Below are 17,082 nucleotides of genomic sequence, written 5' to 3'. Positions count from 1 at the left end.
AAAAAAGAGCAGACCAAGTAAACAAAAAGAAAAAGTATAATTTACTTGAGCACCTGCCCCTCAAAATGTCTGTGCACGCCACTGTGTGTGTGCGTGTGCGTGTGTGTGTGCATTTGTGTTTTCGTGTGTGTGCTGTATGTGTGTGTGCGCACGTGGGGGTGGGGGTGGAGGCGCTGCAGAAGGGCTTGTCTTCGATCTGAGCAGCAGTCTTTTTTTGGGGGTCACTTTTATACAGTATATCCAAGGGGGGGGGGGGGGGGGGGGGGGGTTGAAGAGGGTACTGGACCAAACTTCTGTCCCGTGTGCCATCAGTGGTGCCTTCATTCAGCGTTCGGGCCACGTCCCCCAGTCTCACCTCTTCTTCTTCTTCTTCTTCTTCTTCTTCCTTCTTCTTTCAGAACCCCCCACCCCACCCCTCCCTCCACCCAGTCCCAGACACGGGACACAAATTCCACAAGCTCGACTCCTAGTCGCTTGCCGAGGAGAACGGATCTGGCAAGCTAGTGACGCAAAGTTTTTAGTCCAAGAGTTCACTGTACTTCCGTGCCGTTTTGACATTGTCGACTAATAAAGTATTCAATCAAGTGCCGTTAGCTTGGAGATCCTTTCCCATCGACATCAACCACAGAGCGTTAAATTAGGGCGTCACTCGAGCCTGGCGCCGTACGTACGTCGTATAGGGCTGGGCCATATGGTCACGATCAAATATCACCATATTTCTGACCAGATACCTCCCATACCGCCACGATAATATTGTATTGTGACGATATCAATTATTATTTTCATTTTTCCCCACAATTGCACGTTTTTTGAAAAGTGATAAGTGATTAAAAACCTTGATTATGTACACAATGGAAACAAGCCCCAGGAGGGGCTTTTTGGGTTATCCTTTTTTAGCCTGGCGTAGCTAGAGTATATCACTGCGTGGATATGAGTCTGGTGTTTCCATGAGGACGTTTTGTTTCCCAAGGGGCGGGATCAAAACGATGGCCCTCGACGCAATTGGTTAGACCTACAACCAACTACCAATTACAGTCGCCCATATTCGAATACTGGGCCCTGATTGGTTACACACGTCTTCCGGAGCAGAAATGGATTCTCTATGGAGCGGTGCCAGACCCAAATCGCAGAGTGCAATTTTTTTTTGCACTCGCAGATTGGTCTGGTCCCAGGATAATACTTTTTAGCATTGTTTTCAAAACCGTACCGCTGTGCCGTTTGTCATACGTGCTAATAAAGTATTCAATCAATCAATCAATCAATCAAGGAAAAGACAACACTTAATGCCATACTGATATCCAGTCTCATATCACGATATGGATATGGACATATATAGCCCAGCCCTAATAAGTCATCATCCCTTCAGGCCCTAAACGGGCCTCCAGTGTAAACATTGATTATCCCTCTCTCTCTCTCTTTCTCTCTCTCTCTCTCGCTCTCCCTCAGTCAGATCAGAATACTGTCTCACAGACAGAAAGACAATGAAGACAAACACATCGACAACACAAAACCAAAAAATAAAACATCGGACATAAAGAGGGTAAAAGGGGGCAGGAAAAAAAAAAGAGAACAAAACAAAATAATAACAAATAAAAACAATAAAAAGTTAAAAAACATCAACAGCTACCGTTCCAGGAATATTTCCTGGGGGGGCATGTGGGGGGGGGGCGGGGCGGGGGCGGGGTGGTGGGGATTGGGGCTACAGGAAGGGCAGTATGGATCCTTAGTGCAATGGAGCCCGTCTGGGAGGGGTGTGGTGGTGGTCCGGTCTGGTTCCGCTTTCAGCCCGCAAGCCACCCAAAGTTCCACCAGAGGGCCTAAGTTCAGTTCTCACCAGGAAGGATTCAACGGGCAGACATTACGCTTTTTTTTAGAACTCATGTATACCGACGCACGCACGCACACACGCACGTAACCACACACACACACACACACACACACACACACACACACACGCACACGCACTGTAAAACGACTACGGCAAAAGCCCGGGGGAAAAGAGATTTTCTTTATTACATTTTTCGTTTCTTTTTTTTTTTTGTTTATCTCTGAGACCCCCAATCTACACTGGAAAATCCTCAGTGTTTATTTAACTCTGAGAGAGTACAAATGGAACCAAATGGACCTGTAAGGGTCCATTTGGTTCCATTTGTACTCTCTCAGACACATAACCACACACAGACACCACAAACACACGCACGCACGCACGGACGCACACACACACGCACGCACTGTAAAACGACTACGGCGAAAGCCTGGGGAAAAAGAGATTCTGGGTTTTTTTCCCATTTTTTTTTCAAGGGTCCAGCACAGCTCCTGGTGGGCTTGGGGGGGGGGGGGGGGGGTCTGTGGCCCGGGGGGGGTGGGGGGTGGGGGGGGGATGGTCCTGAGCCTCGTTCGTGATCGTTTAAGATTATTATAAAGTAAAAATGTTTATGAGCGAAGTGGGCGAGGCCAACGCATAATGAGGAACATGTAAACAACATCGACGTGTGTGTGTGTGGGGTCGGGGGGGGAGGGGGAGGGGATCGCCAAAACGATACGTTTTTTCTGCTAGGGTTTCGGAGCGAGTGTGTCATGTAGGCGTGTGTGTGTGTGTGTGTGTGTGTGTGTGTGTGTGTGTGAGAGACCAAGTTCGTATGCATTATGTTCGTCTGTAGTATTGTCTGTGCACTCGTCTAACCCGTAACGTTTCCCTTCGTCTTTTTTTTTCAGTCTCTTCCTCTTTTCTCAAATGTACATTCATCCATCGTGGGGGGGGGGGGGGGGGGGGGGGGGTTAGGGGTGTGGGGGTGAGGGGCGGGGTATATAGGGGGCGCCGTTACGCTCCCCTACAAAAAACGGATCCTGAGGCTTTTCGCCGACGGTTCCACCGAAGACTCATCGTCCCGTTCCTTCCTTCCTTCCTTCCACTTCGCCTCGTTGTTTTCTTTTCTTTTTTTTAAAAAGCCGAGCGCCGCCGGCCCCGCCCCCGCTCAGAACACGCAGCCGTACAGGTAGCGGAACACGGAGTACCAGATGTAGCCGGAGGTGAAGGCCATGACCTGGATGACGCACAGCCAGGCCACGTCCAGGTTCATCGGCCACGAGGCGATCTCCTTCTGGCCTTTCGCCGGAGGGAACGCTCCTGTTGAGAGAGAGAGGGGGAGAGAGACACAGAGAGAGAGAGGACCCAGGTCACGTTTTTGTTCACTTTGAGCACTTTGAGCACCCTGTCAGAAACAGGCGTCCCGTGCGGGGCGGCGTGGAGGAGACAGACAGACAGACAGACAGACAGACAGACAGACAGACAGACAGACCTGTGTCGTAGAAGTGAGCCAGCAGGTCTTCTTTCTCCACAAACCTCTGGTACAACCAGTCTGTCAGCGGCTCTGTGTCCACCGGAACCTCTCTGATGGGGTACATTCTGAGAGAGAGAGACATAGAGAGAGAGACTTTATCAAAACCTTTATTCAAACGATACCCGTGTTTTCACACACTATGCAATATTCTCACATAAAGTACAGTAAGCAAAAAATAAATGCTCCAGGCACTTTTCCTTTAAAAACAACAAAACATTTTACATTTCACAATTAAATTCAGATCTTCCGGACACAAAATAAATCCTCAATCACCCACATTCTAGAGGGTTCAGAGAGAGAGAGAGAGAGAGAGAGAGAGAGAGAGGAGAGAGAGAGAGAGAGAGAGAGAGAGAGAGAGAGACAGACAGACAGAGAGAGAGCGAGAGAGAGGCAGACAGAGAGAGAAAGAGAGAGGCAGACAGAGAGAGAGAGAGAGAGGCAGACAGAGAGAGAGAGAGAGAGAGAGAGAGAGAGAGAGAAATACATTTCTTAATTTCCTTTTAATTGTACATGCATTTATGAGTTTTGACCATTTCACATTTGCATTGGCAATGTAAACTTATGTATTCTCGTGCCAGTAAAGCTCCTTTGCATACAGAGAGAGAGAGAGAGAGAGAGAGAGAGAGAGAGAGAGAGAGAGAGAGAGAGAGAGAGAGAGAGAGAGAGAGAGAGAGAGAGAGAGAGAGAAAGAGAGAGACACACAGACAGAGACAAGACCAAAAAAGAACGAAACAACAGATTATTCAAGTCGTGCTCAGCACAGGCTGTCTGAATTGATGGGTGTTTAAAGGAGTGTTTGGAACCAGCGGTGTCAGCCTGGTCCCTGCCTGGCTTCAGCCTATCGATGCTACAGTATGTGTCCTCACTGTCTTCCGGAAAACCACGTATCTCCGTCTCCGTTTACACTTTTTACATTGTTTCGTAAACCGATGCACTACTTCGTGGTATCACAGTGAAGGCATAGCGAAACTAGTAGATTGCGTATTTTCGCTACTTTTGAACAATTTTGGAAGTGAAAAGTGTGTCTGTGGGTTTTATAAATGTTGAACCAGTGAACCAAAAGTAACGTTTTTTTTGGACATACAAGGTTTCCACTTGACAGCCGGCGGTGTGTGCGTGTGTGTGTGTGTGTGTGTGTGTGTGTGTGTGTGTGTGTGTGTGTGTGTGTGTGTGTGTGTGTGTGTGTGTGTGTGTGTGTGTGTGTTTCTAAGCTCAGCTCTTTCGGCACTTCATTAGCTTGCAGGTTCATCAGAGGGCTAGCAGATGACAGAAGTGCTGAGAGGGATGGGAGGGGTGTTTGTGTGTGTGTGTGTGTGTGTGTGTGGGGGGGGGGGGGGGGGGGGTCTGCCCCCTTAAGGGATGGGGTCAGCAATACGCAACCTAAATGTATATCGTTGCTGTCGGGCAGAAACCTCTGATCTCCATATTCTAACCTTTTGTGTTTTTGCGTAAATTAACGCCCTACTCGATCATACTACAGCGTCACAGAAAAGCATGAAAAGTAGAAGATCTACAAGCACGAAGCGACTCATTTTGAGCTTGTAGATCTGCTACTTTTGAATTTGAATCCTGATAAGTAACCGTTTTGGGAAAAATGAGGTTTCCACCCGACAGAGACAATATCAACATTCAACTGGAGATATTCCCACATAATTAACCACATGAACCCTAGCGGCCCCGTTCTGAGCACGTCCTAATAGATCTAAGCCCACAATAGATCTACAAGCCCAGGGGAAAACAGTAGGGGACCAAGAATAGACCCCCGGGGAGACCCTGGTCAATGATGTTATGTAAATAGGGATTAAGTGGTTAATATGTTTACGTCTCCTGAGTTGGATCACATGATTAAACCACCACGTTTCCAAGACAGACGGTGTTACTAGACACGGGGGAAGTGGTGTCCTAAAGGTTAGAGGAGAAGAAGGTTCCGGGTTCGATTCCCCAGACCGGCGGGATGGGGAGGTGAATGGCCACCACTTAGAGCCCCCCCCCCCCCAAAAAAAAACTTTGAAATGCCCTTGAGCAAGGCACGGAACCCCCAAACGCTCTAGTGGAGCTGTTCAGAGAACAAAAGTATACGCCTGTGGTTATACTCAGCGCCCAGGTTTTAATGTGTGTGTGTGTGTGTGTGTGTGTGTGTGTGTGTGTGTGTGTGTGTGTGTGTGTGTGTGTGTGTGTGTGTGTGTGTGTGTGTGTGTGTGTGTGTGTGTGTGTGTGTGTGTGTGTGTGTGTGTGTGTGTGTGTGTGTGTGTGTGTGTGTGAAAATGAGCACCCGTGGTCAGCTACTTCCCTGGGTAAATAAAAGATAAAAACAAAACAAAAACAAAACAGAGTCCGATTACAGAAGCAATAGTCCTACACGAGTGCATTGTGAACATTTGTAATTAATATCGTTACGACACACTACTATTTGTCTGCATTTCATCCAGGTTAGCCAACCGTAGAAATGTAAGACGGAAAATTCAACACAAGACCTGCCTTGATGATTACGTTACGAGGTAATTTTTTATGGTGTAGCTCTGCAAGAGTCTAGTTGTTTATAAGAGGGTGTCTGTCGGCCTGTGTGTCTGAAGCTAATCTCACAAACCAATGGAGCGTCTTAAAGCACTTTTGTTTGTTTTGCGAAGCACTTAATAACTTGGCACCTTCATATCGTCTCTGTTGAGTGGAAAGCTCATAATATGTCCACGACTGTTACTTTTCAGGATTCAAATTCAAACATAGCAAAAGGTAGCAGATCTACAAGCTCAAAGCATCCAAAGTAGCAGAACCGCAAGCTCGAAACGCGCCGCGAATCTGCTACTTTTGATGCTTTTGTGTGACGCTGTAGTGTGATCAAGTAGGGCGTTCATTTAATAAAAAACAAAAAAGTTAGTATATGGAGATAGAAGGTTTCTGCCCGACAGCAACGATATATTAAAGATTCTAGTACCTTTTATGTTCCAACCAGAACACTCAGGTCTCCCTCCCGCTCTCCTACTAAATGTTCCCAAAAGCACTTCATAAAAACACTGGCGAGGCCGCCTTCTGGGTCTATGGCCCTACGCTGTGGAATACACACTGCCACTGGAACTGTTTTTAAGTAAGCAGACGTTGTATTTTTTCAATATTGCTTATGTTCACGTCCTATGTTCTTTTTTTATTATTATTATTTAAAGGTAGGGTAAGTGATATTTTTTGGTTAAAACAAAAAGTATTTTGTTAAAAGGTTAAAGCACTATATTCTGATAGTAATCATTGCTATAGAGTGTTTGTTCAGTAACAGGAGTCTCCCCGTCTCTCCAGCTCTTTAATAAACAGAAAATACATTTTCCGGTAGGTGTCAAAATCTCAGCCAATCAGGAGAAAGTACCCATTTTAAAACTTCATTTTTATAGTGTGCCAGTTCCAATTTTGCATGCTCATTTCTTAGTGTCATCACTTCCAATTTCACTTGTTTAATCTATATCCTGATTGAGTTCTCTATCCTGATTGGATAAAATTGGAAATGAAACTGAAACTAAAATGCATTTTCTGTTTTATAAAGAGCTGGAGAGACAAGGAGACTCCTATACTGAACAAACACTCTATAGCAATGAGTACTATCAGAATATAGAGCTATTTAACACTTATTTTAACCAAAGAAAATCACTTACCCTACCTTTAATTTGATTCATTTGTAATGCTCTTTCCCTACTTTGTCTTGCTCTTCTAGCTTAAACTATACCGTTTAGTTATGTCCCCGTTTGCCTTTTATTTTTTTGTTTTTAATCTGGCATTCTACTATTTGTTATGCTATTGTGAAGCACTTTAGGCTGCATTTTATGTATTAACGGTGCTATACAAATAAAGTTCTTCTTCTTCTTATCATTACTACGTACAAGAAAAATATATTTCACCCACTTTGTTACACCTGTGAGACGTGACATATGACACAGTTTCAGTTAATGCCAACCCCCTTGCCAGGGACTATTGAGTGTTGCTGCAGTTCTGCCGCTGGCCTGCGGGTGTCCCCAGTGGACTGTTTTGCCCCACTCAGCCAGCCCCCCTCTCTCTCCCCAATCACCTTCAGACAGAGGTTATTACAGTCTCTCCTCCCTCGAAGCGTTTCCTACATGCTCTCACTCGCTCAGTCATTCCTCCACCGCCAGAACAATAGTAAAAAGGTAGCGAGGGAAGCAGCAGAGGCGGAGGCAGGCAGTGCCAGTTATTGATTGATTGTGAAAATAGTCAATATACTCATTAGAGAGTCTTTTTTTCCACAAAGGCAACAGTTTGAAGCGTTGGGGATTACGGAGACGGATGACTTGTGTTTGTGGAATGTTGTCTGAGGTTGAGACTGGGTGCCAGATAGCAGCCGAGCCAGGCAGCCAGGCAGGCACGCTCATTACAGTAACAGCTATTCAGCTCTTTAACCGTTTCAAACCTAGCGTCCCTATTCTGGACAAGTCATTATGATGTGAGTGTTCTTCGAAAACAGCCAATCTACAAGCTCACAACGCGTCGCTATCGCAACGCGTTGTGAGCTTGTAGATTGGCTGTTCTCAAATAGCCAATGTATGTACAATATATAGGGTTATAGATAGTAATGGGTTAAATTAACCCATTTTTAGACCCGAGGCCGAGTTTTTTAAACGCCTTCTAAATCATAACCTAAAAAGCTTTAATTTTTAATATTTATTTTTCATATATTAATGTTGCTATATACGTACATAGCAACATGACTCAGATGCTTTCCTGGATTGAAAGGTATAACAACTTATAGGTTTCCTTTCCAGGTCTAAATGGGTTAACTTTTTGCTGAGGACCGCCCCGGAGCCCCTTCAAGGACCGCCTGGGGGGCCCCCGAACCCCACTTTGAGAAACACTGGTGTAGAGGGAAAAGAAAGAAAGGAGGGGACCAAAGATAGCACCCTGGGGGGACCAAGTATATAGACGACTTGTTCGGCCATGGTTCTATACGGCAGCGCCATTGCCGGTGTTTGGTGTTTATCGTGTGAGTTCTGCACGTAGCTTCCGGGGGTCATTGGCTCGTCGTGGGCGGCGGTAAACAGCGCACAGCTAACGCCGGCCGCCGATCTTGTTTTCGACACGGTGCCACTACGGAGCTATCTTCTGCTATCTCATGGTATCACAAATTTTTTTTTTTACCACTGATATAGAAACATACGTTTTTCAGAATGCTGTTGGGATTTAGGAGACATGTAGAATCGGCTTCAGGTCTCAATGGGTTAAACAGAAAACCCTGAACCGTAGTGTTTTTTTTTGTGTTATCCTTTTAGCTCAAGTGCTCTTTACATCTGTGACTAATACAAGTATTCAATCAATCAATCAATCAATCAATCAAAACCATGAGCCACATATCGGTGCCTACTAATGCACGTATGCCTCATGTACGTCTATGGAAGCATGAGGCCTCTCCACAATTTAAATCATCAGAACTTGTTGGATTCTGGCGTGGGATTGTCTATTTTGGCAATATATCAGAGATCTTTTGACTGTACAATGGCCACACCAGGAAGGAAAAGATAACAAAATCCCCTGATGACTTAACGGTGCCTCGCCTCGTCAAACGTGTCACCTTTGGCAGCTTAGTCTGTGTCATTACCAGAGCGTTGTTCAATCTAGGTTGGGGTTCAGTCAGCGCTGGAAAGTATTTTTACTCAAGTACTGTACTCCAGTACACTTTTGAGGCACTTTTACTTTACTTGAGTATTTACTTTTTTTTCCTAATACTTCCTACTTCTACTCTACAACAGTACATCTCAAGAGACGAATACTGTATTTTCTAACTCCACTGCAATTATTTGACAGCTTTAGTTACTAGTTACTTTGCAGATTTAGATACCTAAAACAATACATACATGAACCACACCACTCAAACACTATTTTATATTTAGGGCAGGCTATTTGAAAATAGCTGCTGCTCTACAACGATGCGACGTGTTGTGGGCTTGTAGATCAGCTGTATTTGAAAACAGTTTTACAAATGGCGAAAAGTGAGGATACTTTTACTTTTGCAGTATATTTTGATGCCAATTTTGCCAATACCTGCGTACTTTTCTTCAAGTGACATTTTGAATGCAGGACTGTTACTTGTAAGAGAGAATAACAGCTCTGTCAGGTGGAAACCTCAAATGTCCAAAACTGTTACTTTTAACCAATTAAGACCTGAGGCGATTCTTCAAAATGTTTTCTAAATCCTAACAGTTTTTTGAAAAAAAAAAAATCAGAAAAATATTTTTTCAAGATTTTTCAAAACCGCGCTATGAGCTTGTAGATCTGCTATTTTTGAATAGCCAAAGAAATCTAAAGTGACACAGATGCGTTCCAGGTCTTAATGGGTTAAGGATTCAAATAAGGATTCAAAAATATCAGATTTTGTGTGACGTTTGTAGTATGATTGATCAAGTAGGGCATTCATATATGGGGAAAAAAAAAGTTAAAATATGGAAATAAGAGGTTTCTGCCCGACAGAAACAATAACTACAGTGCGGTACGGCTACTTCTACTTGAGTAAAAACAATAATCAGAGTACTTCTTCCAGCACCAGGGTTCAGTGACATGTCTGAACACATGCAGCCCCTCCCCTGGCCTTCTAACCAGGCTTTATTGTTGCTGTAAAAAAACAAAACAACACAAGCAACTGTAGTCGTTCGTGTTTCTACTCGTTCCAAAAGGTCTGACGAGGCCCTTTATGGCGAGAACAAGGTTCATGCCACAAGGGTCTTTAAAAATCCAGGACAACATGGCACTAGTATTCAATGGACGAGCCTGTTTTTCTGCATTCCTGAACAAATTGGTGGGGATTTGAAACATAACAACAGTGTCACCCAAAGGGGGAAAAAAAGAAAAAGAAAAAAAAATAGCTATTCCCCCCTGTGATTGGCTATGGCCAAAACTGGGTCTACAGTAATGCCACCTGATAGGGTGACAAGGGACCCGGGCCGGCTGCCACACCCTGCCCCGTCCTCTGCCACAGCGGCCGGGGCGATCACATGTCAGCCCTGCCTGCCTGCCTGGCTGGCTGGCTGGCTGCTGCCACCTGGGTCTCGCTTGCGTGCCAACCCCCGCCAGCTAAAGCCTGCTTTATACTGCCGATTTATGCTCAGCAAAATAGCAGATATACAAGCTCGCAACGTGTCACATTATATCTGCTATTTACGGTAGGCAAAACCAGTGTGCAACTAAAGTATAAATCAGGCTTTGTTTTTAGACCCAACGCTCTGACAGTCGACGTAAAGCAGCGGTTGTCAACCTGGGGTGCAATACGTTAGTCCGACAGCGCATTCCTCCGACAGCGCAGTGCTCCGACATTAAACAGTAAACCCGAACCAAACCCGCACCCTAACCCTAACCGCACGCGGATGCCACATAGTCGGAGAAAAGGTCTGTCGGATTAACGCATGCCTCCCGTCAACCTGTGTGCCGGGGACACTAGAAGGCATTTCTGAACTGACCATAACCCACCATTGAGACACAGAAGAACTAGTGCCATCTTATAATGGGCATTAGTGAGGAGGACCAATAGGCTCTATGCACAGCAGCCATATAGTGAAGAAATTCACAGGTGTTGCCAATGATACTAATGAAGGCTCTGTTCCATTCTGGTCAAACAGAGTCAGGGTGCTGATATTGCTCATATATCGGCTCGCTGGAAACACAACCACTGCTACACCAGTGGGTCTAACATTGTGGTCCAGGGACCCTCATGGTTCCTTGAGGGGGTTCCAAATGGACCCTTACGGGTGTGTAACTCCCGTAAGGGTCCATTTGGTTCCATTTGTACAGTCTCAAGAGTTATGGGGGTCGTGGAAATTAAAACGTCTGAGAACTACTGTGCTACACTAAATGGAACAGAACCTTCATTGGTATCATTGGTAACACCTGTGAAGGAAGTGATAATATGGCTGCTGTGCATAGAGCCTATTAAGGTTGAAAATGGCTTAAGTGCTTCTTTAACCTGATTGTATTAGCTTCAGCAGCTGTGTTGCTTGCTAGCCTGCCATGTTTGTTAATCTGCTGTCGTTAAAAAAAAAGTGTTTTTTTATATATATATATATATATTTCTGGGGCTTTTCTGCCTTTATTGATAGTATTACAGTGAAAATAGGCTGCATTAACGCCTACACGTGGTATGTGCCTGGACCACTAGTCCTAGCGGGCGCCCATCTGCTGTAGTTTTTTTTAACCTGAACTGGAAAAAACAAGCCACACAATCGGCTGTCATGTCCCTTTACGTCTCCTTATGTGAGATGCACTGAGGCGGAATAAAATGTGTTAATTTCACATTTTCTCCCAGCAACTGGTGGCGGTGTGATGTGTGGTCAGGCACACAGGCTGACAGCCTGACAAACACCCTGGAGCAGTGGTTCTCAAACTTTTCCGTGCCAAGGACCCCCAAATAGACACTTATTAGACCGCGGACCCCCATTTGAAACGATAAGCCAGGGACCCCCATAATAGAAGTTTTTTTACGGCTCTCTCTAGCAGTGATTTAAACCATTTTAATTTGAAGGACCCCCAGTTTGACATGCATTTGAGGCTACGGACCCCCATTTAATGGCATGTATGTCTCTGGGACCCCAATTCATATTGTAAAATCAATGTTAATTTAACTCCGAGAGTGTACAAATGGAACCAAATGGACCCGTTAGGGTCCATTTGGTTCCATTTGTACACTCTCAGAGTTACAGACCCATAAGGGTCCATTTGGTCCCTGTCCATCATTTAGCTGGGGACCCCCTGGAACCCCCTCAAGTACCCCACTTTGAGAACCAATGCCCTGGAGCACCCAAAGCGTCAAATGATTACACCGCCTGATCACACATTATTTGAGATGGTCACAATTATTTTGGATTGATTGATTATCAATCAATCAAAAAAAAAATCTTATTTTGAGTCGCGTTATTTGTCATGTTTGCCGGTACTATTTGAGAAAACTCGGTTCCACACAGACAGAGAGGTTTCTTCATTTAACTTCATTAAGACCTGAAGCCGATTCTACAAATGTCTTCTAAATCCCAACAGTATTCTGAAAAAAAATTATGTTTCTATGTCAGTGTCAGTGGTGCTCAAATTTTTTCATGTCAAGGACCCCCAATATGATATGTATTTGGCCAAGGACCCCCCATCTCAAAATATTTCGTTCCAGGGACCCCCAGAAGCAAAGATTTGAGTTAAAAGTGTTCGCTTTAAAATAATATATATATTCAAAGATTTTCACACATTTTCCACGATTTTTCAAAAATAGCAGATATACAAGCTCATAGCGCGGCACTCGGTGCCGCGCTATAAGCTTGTATATCTGCTGTTTTTGAATAGCCAAAAGTGTAAAATAATGCTTTTTAGCTCAAATAAATAAATGACACAGACGCGTTCCAGGTCTTAATGGGTTAATAGTAGGAGGATAGGACGACACAGGATAGTAGTTTTAGTCATAATTACTTGTTACAAAACAATTAATCGGTCAACAAAAATGTCATGACAGTGACAGCCCTACTGGTGGCAGTGTGTGACATGGCTGGCCCTGGCACACACACACACACACACACACACACACACACACACACACACACACACACACACACACACACACACACACACACACACACACACACACACACACACACACACACACACACACACACACACACACACACAGTGCTGACAGACAGCAGAGGAGGAGCAGTGAAGTGGCCCTGGCACCTCCTCACACCTGCTCCTCCTAGCCTAGCGTACAGCGAGTCTTGTTGTGAGTGTAAGCCGATAGCTGTGTAATCCTAGCGGAGGGGAGGAAAGGGAAGCAGGGCCACTTACTTACATACATGCAGGTCGTGGAGCATTTAAGCCACTAAGACCGGGAACGAATAGCTGTGTCATTCCTTTTTCTTTTAGCTATTCAAAAATTTGTAGATCTGCTATTTTTTTTGAAAAATCTTGAAAAATCTTTCAATATGAGTAATATTGAGTAAAAAAAAAGTACATATATATATTCAAAGATTTGCACACATTTTCACCATTTCTTTTTCAAAAATTGCAGATCTGCTATTTTTGAATTGCCAAAAGAAATCTAAAAAATGACACAGCTGCAGTCCCCGGTCTCAGTGGGTTAAGACCCAGGCCAGGCAGGTGGCTGTCAGCCTGCCTGCCACACCGCACGTCAAATATTCATGGAGGAAATCGGTGCGTCAGTGAAAGGTAACTGAGGTTTTGGAAGAGGCTGGCTTCAAGCCCTGAATCAGTGTTTGGCAGATTTTGCGAGAGAAACAACCAACCAACCAGGTCTAAATAAAAAAATGGTAAATGGTGCATTTATATAGCGCTTCTATCCGAAGCGCTTTACATTGATTGTGCCATTAACCCATTCACACACACATTCATACGCCGATGGCGGAGGAAACCATGCAAGGCACCAACCTGCTCATCGGGAGCAATTAGGGGTTCAGCGTCTTGCTCAAGGACACTTAGACACTAACTCTAGGGGAGCGCCCCAGCCCGGGATCGAACTGGGAACCTTGCGGTTTTCCAGTTCACTCTACCCGGCCACTCTACCCCTGAGCCACTGCCGCCCCTATGCCGCCCCTATGAACACAAGCCTAAAAATAAGCGACTAGGGCTGGTCAGTCAAACAATCATTTTCATGTCAAGGACCTAACACGGACCCCCATCTGAAAATATGTTGTGCCTGTGACCCCCCCCCCCCCCCAAACAAGATTTGGTCACCGGATGACCATCTGAGCAGCCGCCAACTGGGTGAAGCTGAAACTCAACCCCCCCCCTGTGGATTCATAAAGGTCTACATTTCTTTAGTGACTGCAAGTCACTTACACAAAAAAAACATAAGATAAAAATATGTAGATACAAGATTTCTGCCCACAGCAACATTACTGTAATTGGACTGGTCTATGAATACTGACCTAGTAGTACAGCTGACCATCTTTGCGTGCGTGTGTGCGCGTGCACGCATGCGTGTGTGCGTGCGTGTAACATGTTGCTATGACAAAGGCAGCACAGTCAAAGAAAGGGCATGGAGGGCCGTCATGCTCAGTCTCTTATCTCAACCAGAGACAGATGAGGTGCAAGGCAGGAAATTAACTTTTCCATCCTCCGGCCACAATGGCTTCAAATGTCACTGTTCAGCCACTTTCATTACTTTACCCCAAAAGACAGGTTTTTCTTTTTTTCTTTCTTTTTTTACAGTAGAATATTCATTACTTTACAACCAATGGAGCTTTTTTTGTTTTTGGGTGGAATATCGTCACTGTCGGGTGGAAATCTTGTGTGTCCAAAACTGTTACTTTATCAAGACATGGAAAAAAAAGAAACTGTGTTCCAATGGATCCAATGTAGTTATTATTCAGTCACAAGCTCTTGTTAATACTTTACATTGGTTCGATATCTAACCCTAACCCACAGACACACGGAACCACATTTTTTAAAAATAGCAAAAATTAGCTAACCTATGACGAGTTCGTTGTGAGCTTGTACATCGGCTACTTTTGTGTGGCACTGTAGTGTGACAGTTAAATTAAGGAAGAAAAAATTAAACATAATATACAAATATGGAGATACAAGGTTTCAAGCGACAATATGCTGTACCACCTCTGACTGAGCAACTGAGCTTTTCAACAGTAGAATAAGGCCTCCAGTCAGTGTCTCGTCAGCCATCAGTGTCAAACAGCGTGTGCCGTGTGCACACACCTGACATTTAACGACAGGGTGAACGCTCACATAAATCACTGGTTCTCAAACGTTATCATGTCAGCGACCTGCAAACTGATACGTACAACTGTATTAAATATGCATATTGTGGCCACATTCTTACATTCATATGTAAGAATATGTATTCATCAGTGTACATATCTGTATTCTATTCAAACGAGTTCAACCACTTAAAACACTGTACAGTTTGTCATATGACGAATAGCGAAAATAGCAGATCTAAAAGCTCACCGGCTGCTGCTTAGCATTTTCGCCTATGACATGCTCAAAACAGAGATTCCAGGCTGAGAGTGGTTAATAATAATAAAAATAATACATTTATATTGCACTTTACATTTAAAACAAATCTCAAATGGATAACATTTACATACTAGTCCAAATGTCAGTTTCTGGAAATGACCTAAAATGAGACGTATTGAAAAGTTACTGGTAGCAGAATGTGAGTGCACAGTGACCAGTGGAGGAAGCTGCACTAGCTGTACACAATATTGGCTATATTGGCAGTACTTTGAGTGCAATACTGGCCTATAAATTAACATTGTAAATGTCTAGCATTCAAAACCAGATATATTTGCAACGCTCTGGAAGCCTCTTGATGATTATCTCAACTGAATTTTGGGGGGCAGGTCAGATTTAGCTGTTCAAACACCTTTTTTCCCTCCATTTCATTAAACATTTTGTTGCTGTCGGGCAGAAACCTCTTACCGGTAATCACCATATTCTAACCTTTTGTGTTTCTTGGTAAATTAAGGCCTCACTTGTAGATCTGCTACTTTTGCTATTTTTGAATTTGCATCCTGAAAAGTAACAGTTTTGGACATTGCTGTGTCCAAAACTGTCCACCCGACATTTTTTGTTTATGAGAATGCCAAATTATAACATAAGTCATGTTTTTATTTCTCACATTATTTGAATGTCCAGCATTTTAAATGATCTGCTGCCCCTGCCTTTGAAACGAAGCCGAATATGTGATTGGTTTGGTTTATGTTGAATTATGACCCAGACCCAGAATTATGACCCAGACCCTCAAACATAACAGCACACCATGTCACTTCCAAGGTACAACAAACAAAAGGCGCTGAGATTAGCGGTTCAATGCTAGCCCTCTGCGTTCCAAGAGCCGCTCAATAAACTATAACGGCTGATGTTGGAGGAAGGTTATCGACAGGGAGAAAGCGATGCCCCCGATGCCCTCTCCCCCCCCCCCCACATCCCCCCCAGCTGTCTGTCTGCACGGGCCAGGGTGTCGGGTTAACCTCTAGGACCGCTGCCAAGTGGGTGAGGGTAGAAGAGAAGAGAAGAGGAGCCCACACTACACGGCAGGGCATTCGAACCACCGAGTACACTCAGTACTACTATCACTGTCGCGACTCAGCACATCTGATCAAAACAACACAGTCATACTGGGTTTCCTTCACTCAGCACGGTGTTGATACTGTAGCGCCGTGTTTCCATCGCTCCCGCGCCGCAAACAAAAGCACAGCAGGGGGGGGGGGGGGGGGGCGTTGTTACTGGCAGCTGCTTGGCATGTCACCGTAGCGGGCATCGGTGTTGCCAGCCCAATTACCAGCGGGGAGTTGCTAGGGGGGGCATGGTCGATTTGTTGCTAAAAAGTTCTTCATTTGTCCTCACTATGTCTATATATCAAATTCTACTATGGAGCTTGAGGACGCCATTCAAAGTAATAGGGCGACCGAATAGAACAGGACGATCGCGTCCATTGAGTTCAATGGAGAAGTGGCGCCCTGTTCTATTTGGTTTCTCAAGCTATATACCTGTGAGGACATTTGGCTCTCACACTGGCATCAGTGTTGCCAGCTAATTACCAGCGGGAGTTGGTAGGGGGCAGGTCGATTTGTTGCTAAAACGTTGCTAAGTGACTTTGTGATTAGGAGCTGCACAGTATATCGAATTTATCATCATCGCAATATCAACATGCACAGTATGCATGTCAAAAACGACTGCTTGAACGGCAATAAATGGTATATTTGCATTGCATGTACTCAGACTCTGCATATATTTGGCCAATCACTTGGAG

At 44.6% G+C, this 17,082-nt stretch overlaps 1 protein-coding gene across 1 annotated transcript in view; it reads right to left on the bottom strand.

Moving 5' to 3' along the window:
- Positions 1 to 2,922: 2,922 nt before the first annotated feature.
- The window catches only part of lpgat1 (lysophosphatidylglycerol acyltransferase 1), a 104,319-nt gene continuing 90,159 nt past the window's right edge, over positions 2,923 to 17,082 (bottom strand). Inside the window, exons 7-8 of the mRNA XM_084083398.1 lie at positions 3,300 to 3,406; positions 2,923 to 3,127 (exon numbers count right to left, since the gene is read on the bottom strand). Of these exons, the coding sequence (XP_083939524.1) occupies positions 2,976 to 3,127; positions 3,300 to 3,406 (259 nt within the window). The 3' untranslated portion in view covers positions 2,923 to 2,975. The remainder of the gene's footprint in view (positions 3,128 to 3,299; positions 3,407 to 17,082) is intronic.

The sequence above is a fragment of the Gymnoscopelus microlampas genome (assembly GCF_963454915.1).
Source record: "Gymnoscopelus microlampas genome assembly, chromosome: 16".
Classification (NCBI taxonomy): Eukaryota; Metazoa; Chordata; class Actinopteri; order Myctophiformes; family Myctophidae; genus Gymnoscopelus; species Gymnoscopelus microlampas.
This window is presented reverse-complemented; position numbering and strand designations above follow the sequence as displayed.